The sequence below is a fragment of the Papio anubis genome, chromosome 5 (genome assembly GCF_008728515.1).
Source record: "Papio anubis isolate 15944 chromosome 5, Panubis1.0, whole genome shotgun sequence".
NCBI lineage: Eukaryota > Metazoa > Chordata > Mammalia > Primates > Cercopithecidae > Papio > Papio anubis.
This window is the reverse complement of record NC_044980.1, coordinates 39,594,955-39,608,608: the sequence shown is the minus strand read 5'-3', so window position 1 is coordinate 39,608,608 and position 13,654 is coordinate 39,594,955. Positions and strand designations below refer to the sequence as shown.

The 13,654-nt window shown below is 43.1% G+C and overlaps 1 protein-coding gene and 1 non-coding gene across 5 annotated transcripts in view; both read left to right on the top strand.

Moving 5' to 3' along the window:
- Positions 1-619: 619 nt before the first annotated feature.
- The window catches only part of PRKAA1 (protein kinase AMP-activated catalytic subunit alpha 1), a 41,207-nt gene continuing 28,172 nt past the window's right edge, over positions 620-13,654 (top strand). For 2 of the 4 annotated variants that reach the window (XM_003899609.4, XM_031666133.1), the window contains exon 1: positions 620-761. In XM_003899609.4, the coding sequence (XP_003899658.2) occupies positions 635-761 (127 nt within the window). In that variant the 5' untranslated portion in view covers positions 620-634. Of the gene's footprint in view, positions 762-981; positions 1,002-2,146; positions 2,242-13,654 lie in introns of those variants that run through there. The other 2 variants (XM_009208333.4, XM_021939333.1) reach the window with 2 other exon arrangements.
- LOC116275136 lies at positions 10,237-10,372 on the top strand. Its single transcript, XR_004184095.1, has one exon. It is a non-coding gene; the product is annotated as a small nucleolar RNA SNORA57 (small nucleolar RNA).

The window sequence follows — 13,654 nt, the reverse complement described above, 5'->3', positions numbered from 1 at the left end:
GCGCGGGTCGGCGGTGGTGGTGTTGGTAGTGGTGGTGGCGGCGGGGGCGGGGAGGGGGGAGCGGGAAACTCCATCACAGACGCAAGTGAAAACTCCTGCGGCTTCTAGATTCCATCCAAGAAGGAAAGATCAGAATCAAGATTAGAAAGGAGTGGCAGGGCGGTGCCCCCTGCCTTGCTTTAATTCATGCGCCCCTTGTAACAAGCCACAGATCTGCATCACTCAAGCGGGCTTCTCAGTTCTCATCTCCCCTCTGGAATCACCCGCAGAAGGGTCTTCTCCGACCCCAGGGTGGTAATTAGGGAAGATCACAGCCGGCAGAAACTCTGCCAGAGGAGAAAGGAGCCGGGGGGGCGACGGTTCGCTTAATCGTTCCAGTAAGCCCCTCCGCGTGCCGGTGGGCGGGCGCCCAGGCCCGAGGATGCGGGGCAAGGAGGCGGGTACCGGTGCTTCTCCCGGCAGCCCCCGCCCGCCCCGCCAGGGGGAGCGTCTGCGCCCGACGGCGGCTGCGGGGCCTGGGCTGGCGGCGCAGGGCGGTGGCTCAGCTCGGCGGCTGCCCTCCCGCGTCCCCACCCCCTCCCCGCCCGCCCCCGGCGCGGCCCTGCCCGCCCCCTCCGCCCCCTCCCGCAGCGCCATGCGCAGACTCAGTTCCTGGAGAAAGATGGCGACAGCCGAGAAGCAGAAACACGACGGGCGGGTGAAGATCGGCCACTACATCCTGGGTGACACGCTGGGGGTCGGCACCTTCGGCAAAGTGAAGGGTGAGAACCCCCGGGGCTAGGCTCGACCCCAGCTGGGGAGCCGCACGACTTCCGCTTTCCGCACCTCTTCATCCTCCCCCGTCCGCTGCGTCCCTTCTTTCCAGGGCTGGGCAGCCCCTGTCCCGGATCCTGTGGGAGCTCTCCCCAGCCGCCGCGGGGCTGCGGCGCGGCCAGCACAGCCGGGTGGGGGTGGGGTGGGGACCAGTCGCCATGGCGACGGCGCCGCGGCCGGAGGGGCTGGTAGGTGCGAGGGGCGGGGATGAGGAGGTGCAAACTTTCCCAGGTGGGGCAGGCGGGCGGCGTGGCGCGCTCCGGGTGCTGAGAGGGGGCGCCGGGCGCGATCCCTGGGGAGACAGCCTCTTGTGCGCCCGGGTTGTGCTCCCTTGGCTCAGGGCCAGCCCATCGCTTCCTTGGCGGTCCTCGGCGTTGTCCATATTTCCGTCCTCTGTAGGAGGCCGTCGATTTACCGGCCCCTGCTGTTTCCCGAGAGCGACATGTGTTTCCGCAGAAGTAAGGTTTCTTTGTGGGTAGCCGACATCATTTTTTAAAAAAGGCCATCTCGTCGGAAAGCATCACTGGTTTCCTTCGGAGCAGTTAATGAATATAAACTGGTTCAGTATTTGCGATGCATGCTTTACGTTCTGAATGAGACTGTGCCTTTAGTGTTTCCGAATTAACAGGAGTTTCTCCGTGCGAAACTTGGTTGTTAGTTCAGATGTTGCCTCCAGATAGTATTTATTACTTTATTAATACAGTTCGTTTCCACTTATTTTCAAAGCCTATTTGTATTCTAATAAACGATTATTCTAATAAACATTTGAACTTTTGTTTTAAGAAAGGCATATTAGGTGCATTGTACACCATTCGAGTGACGGGTACACTAAAAGCCCAGACTTCACCACTATGCAGTTCATCTGTGTAACCTAAAGCCACTTGTGCCCCTAAAGCTATTGAAATTAAAAGAAAGAAAAATGTGTACTCTTTCAAAACAATATTCTGGAAATAAGCTTGCTCTTCAGTCCACCAATCCTGGCAAAAAAACGTTTAATTGCAAGTTTTGTGAGGTGTGATTTTTTTTTTTTTCTTTAAAATATTTGACTTTGCTATAAGGGATACAGAGAAAGGAAGTTTGGAACTGATGAAAATAATTCATGCATTGGCTTTGGATAAATAATAGACTGACTTGCATATACTAAGTTCTTGGTAAATATTTGACTTGAAAGAAAAAAAGTTTGTGAAAGTCTGTACCGTAACTCAACTGAGCCTTACTCTCCCAGAGCTAAATAAACATTTTCTGATTTTGTCTAGGGTTAGAAGAGAAGAACCCTTCCTTCTCTTGCCATTTTCTGAGTCATAGAATTGGAAAATTGTTGTATATCCCACAGGGAAGCAACTGCCTGAACCTTCTTATGAAAATCGGCAAGGCTGACAATGTCAGGAGGAAGTAAGAAGCAAATTAAGAAGCAAATGCAAGAATTGGGTAATAACAGCCATTGGGACAGGTCCATATAAGGCCAATAAGATGTTTCTGTGCCCTAGAAGTTTTAACTTTATCTTTGGCTATGATATTTCTTGTTAGCAATTACAAATTGCTTTTTAGTTTACAGGTGTTTGTAAAAAAAAAAAAAAAAAGTGTTCATTTTTGCCCCCACCCCTTCCCAGAGTTCTGCTTGGATTAGGGTGTTCATCATTCCCCTAATAGAGACTTGAATGCTTGAATAAAGTCAGGTCTATTTTTTTTCTTTTTTCTTTTTTTATTTTTGCCGAGATGGAGTCTTGCTCTGTTGCCCAGACTGGAGTGCCATGGTGCGATCTTGGCTCACTGCAACCTCCGCCTCCTGGGTTCAAGCAGTTCTCCTGCCCCAGCCTCCCGAGTAGCTGGGATTACAGGCGCCCACCACCACACCCAGCTAATTTCGTATTTTTAGTAGAGATGGGGTTTCACTGTGTTGGCCACGAACTCCTGACCTCAGGTGATCTACCCACCTCAGCCTCCCAAAGTGCTGGGATTACAGGCGTGAGCCGATCAGACTCTTTAACCTGTTCATTTTTTAAGTTAACAGTTAGGATGCTTTTTGCCACAAGTAATAGAAAATCCAGCTTCACCTAGTGAAGAACTTGTCTGTGGTTCTCCAGAGCAGGGAAGGCCAGCATACCTCTTATGAGTCTCATTGGCTCATCCAGTCCCTGTGGCTAGGAATGCCATGGGCCAATTGGCTTATGCTTGTATTCCTAAGCAGGCATTAGCAAGGGGGATGGCATTGCCCTTGGAGGAATGTGACCCTTTGATGTGTGTGTGCAAAGGAGGTGGGTGGGTGGGAGACATATTCTTTTGTTTAAAAATTTGTTTTATTTTTTAAATTTTTCTTTAAGTTTTTGGGGTACAGATGGTATTTGGTTACATGAGTAAGTTCTTTAGTGGTGATTTGTGAGTTTTTGCTGCACCTATCACCGGAGTAGTATATACTGCACCATATTTGTAGTCTTTTATCCCTCACCCTCTTCCCACTCTTCCCCCCAAGTCCCCAAAGTCCATTATATCATTCTTATGCCTTTGCATCCTCATAGCTTAGCTCCCACATATCAGTAATGAGAACATACTATGTTGGTTTTCCATTCCTGAGTTACTTCACTTAGAATAATAGTCTCCACTCTTATCCAGGTCACTGCAAATGCTGTTAATTCATTCCTTTTTATGGCTGCGTAGTATTCCGTCATGTATATATATACCACAGTTTCTTTTTTTTTTTTTTTTGAGACGGAGTCTCGCTCTGTCGCCCAGGCTGGAGTGCAGTGGCCGGATCTCAGCTCACTGCAAGCTCCGCCTCCCGGGTTTACGCCATTCTCCTGCCTCAGCCTCCCGAGTAGCTGGGACTACAGGTGCCCGCCACCTCGCCCGGCTAGTTTTTTGTATTTTTTTAGTAGAGACGGGGTTTCACCGTGTTAGCCAGGATGGTCTCGATCTCCTGACCTCGTGATCCGCCCGTCTCGGCCTCCCAAAGTGCTGGGATTACAGGCTTGAGCCACCGCGCCCGGCCTATACCACAGTTTCTTTATCCATACATTGATTAATGGGCATTTGGATTTGTTCCATGATTTTGCAATTGTGAATTGTGCTGCTGTAAACATGCATGTGCAAGTATCTTTTTAGAATAATGACTTATTTTCAGAAGGGATTGCTGGATCAAATGGTAGTTCCACCTTTAGTTCTTTAAGGAATATCCACACTGTTTTCCATAGCAGCTGTACTAGTTTACATTCCCTCCAGCAGTGTAGAAATGTTCCCTGTTTACCCTTTTCAACAAATGGTGCTGGGATAATTGGCCAGCCACATGTAGGAGAATGCAACTGGATTCTCACCTCTCAACCTCATACAAAAATCAACTCAAGATGGATTAAGGACTTAAACCTAAGACCTGAAACTATAAAAATTCTAGAAGATAACATTGGAAAAACCCTTCTAGACATTGGCTTAGGCAAGGATTTAATGACCAAGAACCCAAAAGCAAATGCAATAAAAACAAAGATAAATAGCTGGGATCTAACTAAACTGAAGAGCTTTTGCACAGGAAAAGGAACAGTCAGCAGAGTAAACAGACAACCCACACAGTGGGAGAAAATCTTCCTAATCAATACATCTGAAAAAGGACTAATATCCAGAATCTATGATGAACTCAAACAAATAAGTAAGAAAAAAACAAACAGTCCCATCAAAAAGTGGGCTAAAGATGTGAATAGATAATTCTCAAAAGAAGATACACAAATGGCCAAGAAACGTGAAAAAATGCTCAACATCACTAATGATCAGGGAAATGCAAATCAAAACCACAGTGTGATACCACCTCACTCCTGCAAGAATGGCCATAATAAAAAAATCAAAAAGCAGTAAATGTTAATGTGGATGTGGTGAACAGGGAACACTTTTTTTTTTTTTTGGACAGAGTTTCACTCTTGTCACCCAGGCTGGAGTGCACTGGCGTGATCTCAGCTCATTGCAACCTCTGCCTCCTGGGTTCAAGTGATTCTTCTGCCCCAGCCTCCCTAGTAGCTGGGATTATAGATGTGAGCCACCACGTCCTGCTAATTTTTGTATTTTTAGTAGAGATGGGGTTTCACCATGTTGGCCAGGCTGGTCTGGAACTCCTGACCTCAGGTGATCTCACCCACCTCGGCCTCCCAAAGTGTGGGATTGCAGGCCTGAACCACCGTGCTGGGCCAGGAGACATCTTCTAAGTACTTGGATAGTGTAGAGGGACAGGGTAGACACCTACACATAAATGGGTGTTGTTAGGAGAGAGAAAGGGGGACATGGATACTCAGTGAACAGGCAGAAATGGCCACTATCGTGGTGATGTTGGTAATTAACACCAATAGACTTAATTATGCAAGAATTCTTGCAAATAATAGGGTTAGCCATATATTTAGACAATTTGGAGTAAAGAAAGCTTTAAAAATTAGTTATATATATTGGTAAATTTAACATGAAGAGGGATCTAATAAAATATATGATATTGATATGCAGAAAAAGTCCCAGCATGATATTCCATGCTTATAGGAAATTTAATCTTGGGGGGAGAGTAGGCTGGAAGTTTGGAGTGATTGTTTCCTCTTATAGGCCAAAAAATTTGTTTGGTTACTTAGTGGTAGCATTTGGAGAGGAAGGTTTACAGAAAACTAGGGTTATTTTGTGATTATGCTTGAATTGTCTTTATTGTTTCCAACGCATCTTTTTTTTTAACTTCTAGTTATCAAGGTGTTAGGTTCCATGCCCTTGTGGGCCTTCCCTCTGCCCAAAAAAAGCATGGATGAGCAGAGTCATATCATTAAAATGGCAGTCTTTGTTAGTTTTTCTAGAGAAGATGATCTCTTTGGTAGGCTGGGTATGTCTTCGGCCAATGAGTTATTTATACATATAAACTATTAAGTTGGTAAGTATTTCTCTTTTTTTTTTGAGATGGAGTTTCAGTCTTGTCTCCCAGGCTGGAGTGCAATGGTGCAATCTCAGCTCACTGCAACCTCCACCTCCTGGGTTCAAGCGATTCTTCAGCCTCAGCCTCCCAAGTAGTTGGGATTATAGGCACCCACCACTATGCCTGATTAATATTTTTTTGTATTTTTAGTAGAGACGGGGTTTTACCACATTGGCCAGGCTAGTCTCGAACTCCTGACCTCAGGTGATCCACCCATCTCGGCCTCCCAAAGTGCTGGGATTACAGGCGTGAGCCACCAAGCTTGGCCTAAGTTCGTATTTCTGTGTAAAACTGCAATTTCAACTACATAGGTAACTGTACTCTTTGTGAATAAATCATCGAAGTTATTTAAAAATTCCTTTAAGTAAAAAATATAAAGACCATCCTGGCTAACACGGTGAAACCCCATCTCTACTAAAAAAATACAAAAAACTAGCCGGGCGAGGTGGCGGGCGCCTGTAGTCCCAGCTACTCGGGAGGCTGAGGCAGGAGAATCACGTAAACCCCAAGGCGGAGCTTGCAGTGAGCTGAGATCCGGTCACTGCACTCCAGCCTGGGCGACAGAGCGAGACTCCGTCTCAAAAATAAATAAATAAATAAATAAACATGAACTAGAGCTATATCATTGTGAATGAATCTTAAAAGTGTAAGGTTAGACCTCAAAAGCAAGTTATATAAGAATAGGTATAGTCTGCTGTTGTTTATATACATTTTAAAAACCTACAGAACCACTCATACTATGCTGGTGGAGTATAAATTGGTATCCTACCTCTACATGAGTGTGACAGCATTTATTAAAATTAACCTAACAATTCAACTTCGAGGAATTATTCTATAGATGTACTCATGTGTATGAAATAATGGGTTATTCACTCCATATTGTTGTAAATTTTTTTTTTTTTTTTTTTTTTTTTTGAGACGGAGTCTTGCTCTGTCTCCCAGGCTGGAGTGAGTGGTGCGATCTCGGCTCACTGCAAGCTCCTACTCCCGGGTTCCCGGCATTCTCCTGCCTCAGCCTCCCGAGCAGCTGGGACTACAGGCGCCGCCACCACGCCCGGCTAATTTTTTTTTGTATTTTTAGTAGAGACGGGGTTTCACCTTGGTCTCGATCTCCTGACCTTGTGATCTGCCCGCCTCGGCCTCCCAAAGTGCTGGGATTACAGGCGTGAGCCACCGCGCCCGGCCTGTTGTAAATATTAATACAAAACTTTGGAAGTAACCTTTCTAATAATGTAATAGTAATGGTTTATCCATGTAGTGAAATACTTTTCAAACATTAAGAAAGAAAAAGGGAGGAACTTTGTATATTTTAGAGAACAATTTCCAGGGTGTATTTTTAAGAGGAAAAAGTAGAACAGTGTGTTTAATATGCCTACCACTTATCTATAAAAGGCAGGGGCAAATCTGTATCTTAAGTGTGACTGCTTTTATATACAGAGTGTGTCTCTTTAAAGATACACACAAGCTTCGTTATGTTAGTTGCTCAATATAGGGGACTAGGTACAGGAGGACACTGTTGCACTGTAGATGCTTTTGTACTTTTGAATTGTGTGTATAGTGCAGGTATTGTGTTATCAAAATATATACAATTACAGTTATAAAAAACATGAAAAATAATGTTACTATATTTTTTATGGATTCATAACCATGTGAAAATACATAAACGTGGGAAACACAAACATCAAATTCAGGATAAGGGAATCTGGGAGGAGTCATGCAGGGCTTGAGTTGTATCTGTAATGTTTTATTGCTTAAGCTGATGGTGGCTCATGGGTATGTGGAATGCCCTTGATGTGCTTGAAATGTTTTGTTTGCTTTCTTAAATTACCACCCATAGCTTTTAAAGCCCACCCTTCCCCAGGATTAAGCTATTTCCTTAACACGTTTTTATTCTTTCGATTTTAAAGTGGGAATGAAATGGTTAGGCGTCTGGAATTATCTTTAGTAGATATTTCTATTTTTGCTGCTTCTCTATCCCATTAAAATCCTCTGTTTCAAAGTATGATCTTGTTTCCCTTCAGGATTATATATCCAATTAGAAGAGCATTTGTTACAATGTTATGCAGTTAGACAAAGTTCCCTTAGATAGCACTAGCATGGTTGTTAGCTAATATTTAGTTGACTAATCTGCTATTCTTGTGAGGAGTGCATTGTGAATGCTGGTAACCTTTGCTCTGAGTAACGTGCAAGTCTTCCATGGCCAAAATATTTATCTTCCATTTCATTTAAAAGCAAAACCTTAGCACTATTCTAAAAACTAACAGTCTGAAGAATAAAGTTTGAATTTTGAAAAAGGGGGGAATCCCTTAGTAATGCATATGCCTGACAAAGTCCATTTACTACATTCATTGATTGACTATGGAACAGCATTTAGTTTGGCTACAGCTGAGTTTACTCACTAGGGAGAATATTTAGCCTGGTTTTGAGAAAACAGTTTAGTTTCTGATACCATGCCAAGCCCTTTGTCCCTCTCACTGCACAGTGATGTTGAGGAGAATGGATAGGTCAAAAGACTTGGAGTCAGAAGACCTGTCCCAACTTGATCACAATAGCTTTACTTCCACAACTTATAGAATCTCTTAGGACCTCAGTTTCTTTATCTGTAAAGGACAATACCTCCATCGTAGGTTTATGCTCAAATGTGATAATGTGAGTGTCTCCTAAGCTATTAGATGCCATGTTTTAAAAAGTATTATGCTACTGAAGGCCGGGCGCGGTGGCTTATGCCTGTAATCCCAGCACTTTGGGAGGCCGAGGAGGGCGGATCACGAGGTCAAGATATTGAGACCATCCTGGCCAACATGGTGAAACCCAATCTCTACTAAAAATACAAAAATAGCTGGGCGTGGTGGCATGCGCCTGTTGTCCCAGCTACTTGGCAGGATGAGGCAGGAGAATCGCTTGAACCCGGGAGGTGGAGGTTGCAGTGAGCCGAGATTGTGTCACTGCACTCCAGCCTGGTGATAGAGCGAGATTCCATCTCAAAAAAAAAGAAAAAGTATTATGCTACTTAAATTTTAATAGTGAAGTATGTTGGTAATTGGATTCAGGCAAATATTTCTGTTGCTTCGAGTAAGGGAAATGTAACAGATTATAATATGATGGCCTTCAATTACCAAGATTTTGCTGAGATGAAAGAGGGAGGGGAAGAATGGGTAACGTGGAGGGGATATTGCCCACCCTAAATGAGAACATTTTAGAGTCGTCAGTGTTGGGATATTATTTCAGACTCTTAGAGGAAAAAATTTGTATCAAATTAAAATCGGGAATAATCATGTTATACAAAATTTACGAGGTTTCTTTAGGACTTCTCAGAGCTTTAACGTGTTAATAAGCATAGTGAGTCTGCGAAAGGGACTCACTGTGCTTATTATTAACACATTAAATAATAAATGTGACTGGGCGTGGTGGGTCATGCCTATAATCCCAGCACTTTGGGAGGCCGAGGCGGGCGGATAACAAGGTCAGGAGTTCGAGACTAGCCTGGGCAATATGGTGAAACCCTGTCTCTATTAAAAATACAAAAATTAGTCAGGCATGGTGGCGGGCCCCTTTAGCCGTAGCTACTCTGGAGCCTGAGGTAGGAGAATCGCTTGAACTCGGGAGGTGGAGGTTGCAGTGAGCCGAGATTGCACCACTGCACTTCAGCCTGGGCGATAGAGCGAGACTCCATCTTAAAAAAAAAAAAAAGGTTATTTCCTACCAAATGGAAATATAGGAAATATACATCCTTTCCCAGACATACTTGATTATGCAATCTTTTTCCCTGGAGAGTCTTCAGTTCTAGTGTGTTGTAGAGCGTACTTTAGAAAATTTATTCTAATAGTTTTCATTTTATTATTTTTCTAGCCCATAGAAAATTAGAATCCCCACGGAGAACATTGGAGAGGGGATTTAAGAGTAGAATCCTGGGCTGGGCACAGTGGGAGGTGGGTGGATCACGAGGTCAGGAGATTGAGACCTCCCTGGCCCACATGGTGAGACCCCATCTCTAGTAAAAATACAAAATTAGCTGGGCGTGGCACATTCCCGTAGTCCCAGCTACTCAGGAGGCTGAGGCAGGAGAATCACTTGAATCCGGGAGGCGCAGTTTGCAGTGAGCTGAGATTGCACCACTGCACTCCAGCCTAGTGATAGAGTGAGACTCTATCTCAACAAAAAAAAAAAAAAAAAAGGAAAAAGAAAAAGAGTTGATTCCTGATAGGCTATAAAGGCTGGGATACAAATTCAAAAAGCAGAAAACCACAGGAGCTGGAACATTCTAGGCTGGGAGCAAAAAACCCTATCCCACTAAATAACCTCCACTGTTGTCACTGTGTGAGGGTATAAGGAGCAGTTGATACTCATAAGTTAACATTTGCTTGGTTCCCAGTCTTCATGTACAGTGTGTTCCATTTAAGAAGTCGTGACCATGTGTAGTACAATTAGAAAAGCTGTTTTCAAAAAATATTACTTTTGTTAACTTGTTAATTTTAATGGTGAATATCATATTTCAGAAAATCCACCCTCCTTTTCTTGTCAGGGACTGACTGTGTGGTCCTGCTCCCTGTTATGTATGGAGGCAGAGGGAAAGGGGCTCTGGCCCCCTCAACATCATGTCTTTGGTGCCAGCCGGTTCTGTCCTCAGTTGCCTGGATACTGAACTTCTCTGAGCAGGGCAGAACTGAGATCCAGTGGGCTGCTCCTGAGGATGCTTACGCTTTCTCATTTGATTTCAGGTCTCCTCTTTTGCTTCCCATTGCAACCAATAAAGGCCATTCCTACCATAAAGAAATAAAAAAGAAAATCTATCTTTAATGAATAAATAACAACTGTATATATTTATGGGGCACAATGTGATGTTTTGATACATGTATACATACATTTTACACTGATCAAATCAGGCCAAGTAGTATATCCATCTCCTCAAATATTTATCATTACTTTGTGGTGAGAACATTTAAAGTTCCCTTTTTTAACTCTTTTGAAAAATTAATATATTAACTGTAATCATGATGCTATGCAATACAACACCAGGATCCTGTTCCCTTAATTTTATGTAGCCATTGACCAATATCTTCCTTTTCCCCTCCAGCCCCACTTACCCCAGCTACTGGTAATCACCATTCTACTCTCTACTTCTGTGAGTTTGCCTTTTTAGATTCCAAATATAAGTGAGTCTTAGACACCTCTGACATACTGATTTCAATTCCTTTGGATTTATACTCAGTAATGGGATTGCTGGATCATATAGTAATTCTATTTTTAGTTTTGTGAGGAACCTCTATATTGTTTTACAAAATGGCTGTATTTATAGTTCCACCAACAGTGTATAAGTGTTCCATTTCTCTGTGTCCTTGTGAATACTTATCTTTCATCTTTTTGATAATAGCCAGTCTAACAGGTGTGAGGCGATACCTTATTGTGGCTTTAATTTGCATTTCTCTTATGATTAGAGATGTTCAGCATTTTTTCATCTACCTGTTGGCCATTTATTTGTCTTTTTTATTTTTTATTTTTATTTTTTAGACAGTGTCTCACTCTGTTGCCCAGGCTGGAGTGCAGTGGCATGATCATGGCTCACTGCAACCTTGATCTCCTGGGCTCAAGCGATCCTCCCACCTCTGCTGGGACTACAGGCATACACCACCACGCCTGGCTAATTTATGTATGTTTTATAGAGACAGGGTCTCACCATGTTGCTTAGACTGGTCTTGTACTCCTGGGCTCAAGCAGTCCACCCGCCTCGGCCTCCCAAAGTGCTGAGATTATAGGCATGAGCCACTGTGCCTGGCTGGATATTAGCTATATATCTGATGCTTTATTTGTAAATATGTTTTCTCAGTCTTTAGTTTGTCTCTTCACTCTATTTGTTCTTGTTTATTTGTTTTTTTTTTTTTTTTTTTTTTTGAGATGGAGTCTTGCTCTGTCGCCCAGGCTGGAGTGCAGTCGGCTCACAGCAACCTCTGCCTCCCTGGTTCAAGTGATTCTCCTGCCTCAGCCTCATGAGTAGTTGGGACTATAGGTGTGCACCGCTACGCTCAGCTAATTTTGTATTTTTAGTAGAGACGGTGCTTCACCATGTTGGTCAGGCTGGTCTCGAACTCCTGACCTTCTGATCTGCCTGCCGCTGCCTGCCAAAGTGTTGGGATTACAGGCGTAAGCCACCGCGCCCGGCCTGTTTGTTTGTTTTTTGCTGTACAGAAGCTTTTTAGTTTGATGTCATACCATTTGTTTATTATTGCTTTTGTTGCCTGTGCATTAGGGGGTCATATCCAAGAAATAATTGTCCACCCCTGTGTCATGGAGCTTCTCGTCTAAGTTTTCTTCTAGTAGGTTTATAATTTCAGGTCTTAAATTTAATCCATTTTAAGTTGATACTTGTTAAGGGGTGAGATAAGGGTCCATTTCCATTCTTCTGTATGCGGCTACCCAGTTTTTCAAATAACATTATTGAAGAGACTGTCCTTTCCCCATTGTGTAGTCTTGGCACCTTTGTCAAAAATCCATTGACTGTAGATATATGCGTTTATTCTGGGCTGTTCATCCTATTCCATTGGTTGACATGTCTGTTTTTATGTCAGTGCCATGCTGTTTTAATTACTATAGGTTTGTAATATATTTTCCAACATGGTAGTGTGATGCCTCCAGCTTTGTTCTCTTTGGACCTAAAGTCTGTTTTGTCTGAAATAAGTATCGCTACCTCTGTTCTCTTTCTGTTTGCATTTGTATGGAATATCTTTTTCAGTCCCTTCATTTTCAGTCTATGAGGTCTGTGAGTGTCCTTTATAGTGAAGTGAGTCTCTATTATAGGCAGCGTAGAGTTGGGTCTTGTTTTTTATCCATTTAGCCACTCTATGCCTATTGTTTGGAGAATTTAATCTATTTAAAATCAAAGTAATTATTGATAGGTAAGGACTTAGTAGTGCCATTTTGTTAATTGTTTTCTAGTTTTTCTGTAGAACCTTTGTTCCTTTCATGATTACTTTCCCCCTTTGTGGCTCGATAGCTTTCTGTAGTGGTTCGCTTTGGAGTTTTTCTTTTTATCTTTTGCAAAAGCAAAGGCTTTTGCTTTGTAGTTACCCTGTGGCTTACATAAAACATCTTATAACTGGTATATAAGCTGGTAACAAGTTAACTTTGATCACATACACAAATTCTGTTTTTACTCCCCCTCCTCCATGTTTTATGTTCATGATGTCACAATATACATTTTAAAAATAATTTGTATCTTTAACAGATTATTGTAGCTTTATTATTTTTTTGAGACGGAGTTTCACTCTTGCTGCCCAGGCCAGAGTGCAATGGCGCGATCTTGGCTCACCCCAGCCTCCGCCTCCCAGGGGTTCAAGCTATTCTCCTGCCTCAGCCTTGTGAGTAGCTGGGATTACAGGCACGCGCCACCACCCCCGGCTAATTTTGTATTTTTAGTAGAGACAGGGTTTCTCCATGTTGGTCAGGTTAGTCTCAAACTCCCAGCCTCAGGTGATCCACCTGCTTCGGCCTCTCAAAGTGCTGGGATTATAGGTGTGAGCCACCATGCCTGGCTAGCTTTAACTATTCTTAGTAGTTTTCTCTTTTAACCTTTATATTAGATATATAATTGATTTACTCACCACTATTACAGTATTAGTGTGTTTTGGGTTTGACAGTATACTTACTTTTTCCATTGAGTTTTATACTTTTCATGTATTTTCTTGTTACTCATTAGTGTCCTCTTTCTTCAGCTTAAAGAACTTCCTTTACCATTTCTTTTTCTGTTTCTTTTTGTTTGTTTGTTTGAGACGAAGTCTCACTTTGTTGCCCAGGCCAGAGTGTAGTGGCGAGATCTCGGCTCACTGCAACCTCTGCCTGCTCTTTTCAAGCGATCCTCCCACCTCAGCCTCCCAAGTAGCTAGGATTACAGGCGTACACCATGACTCACAACTAATTTTTTTGTGTGTG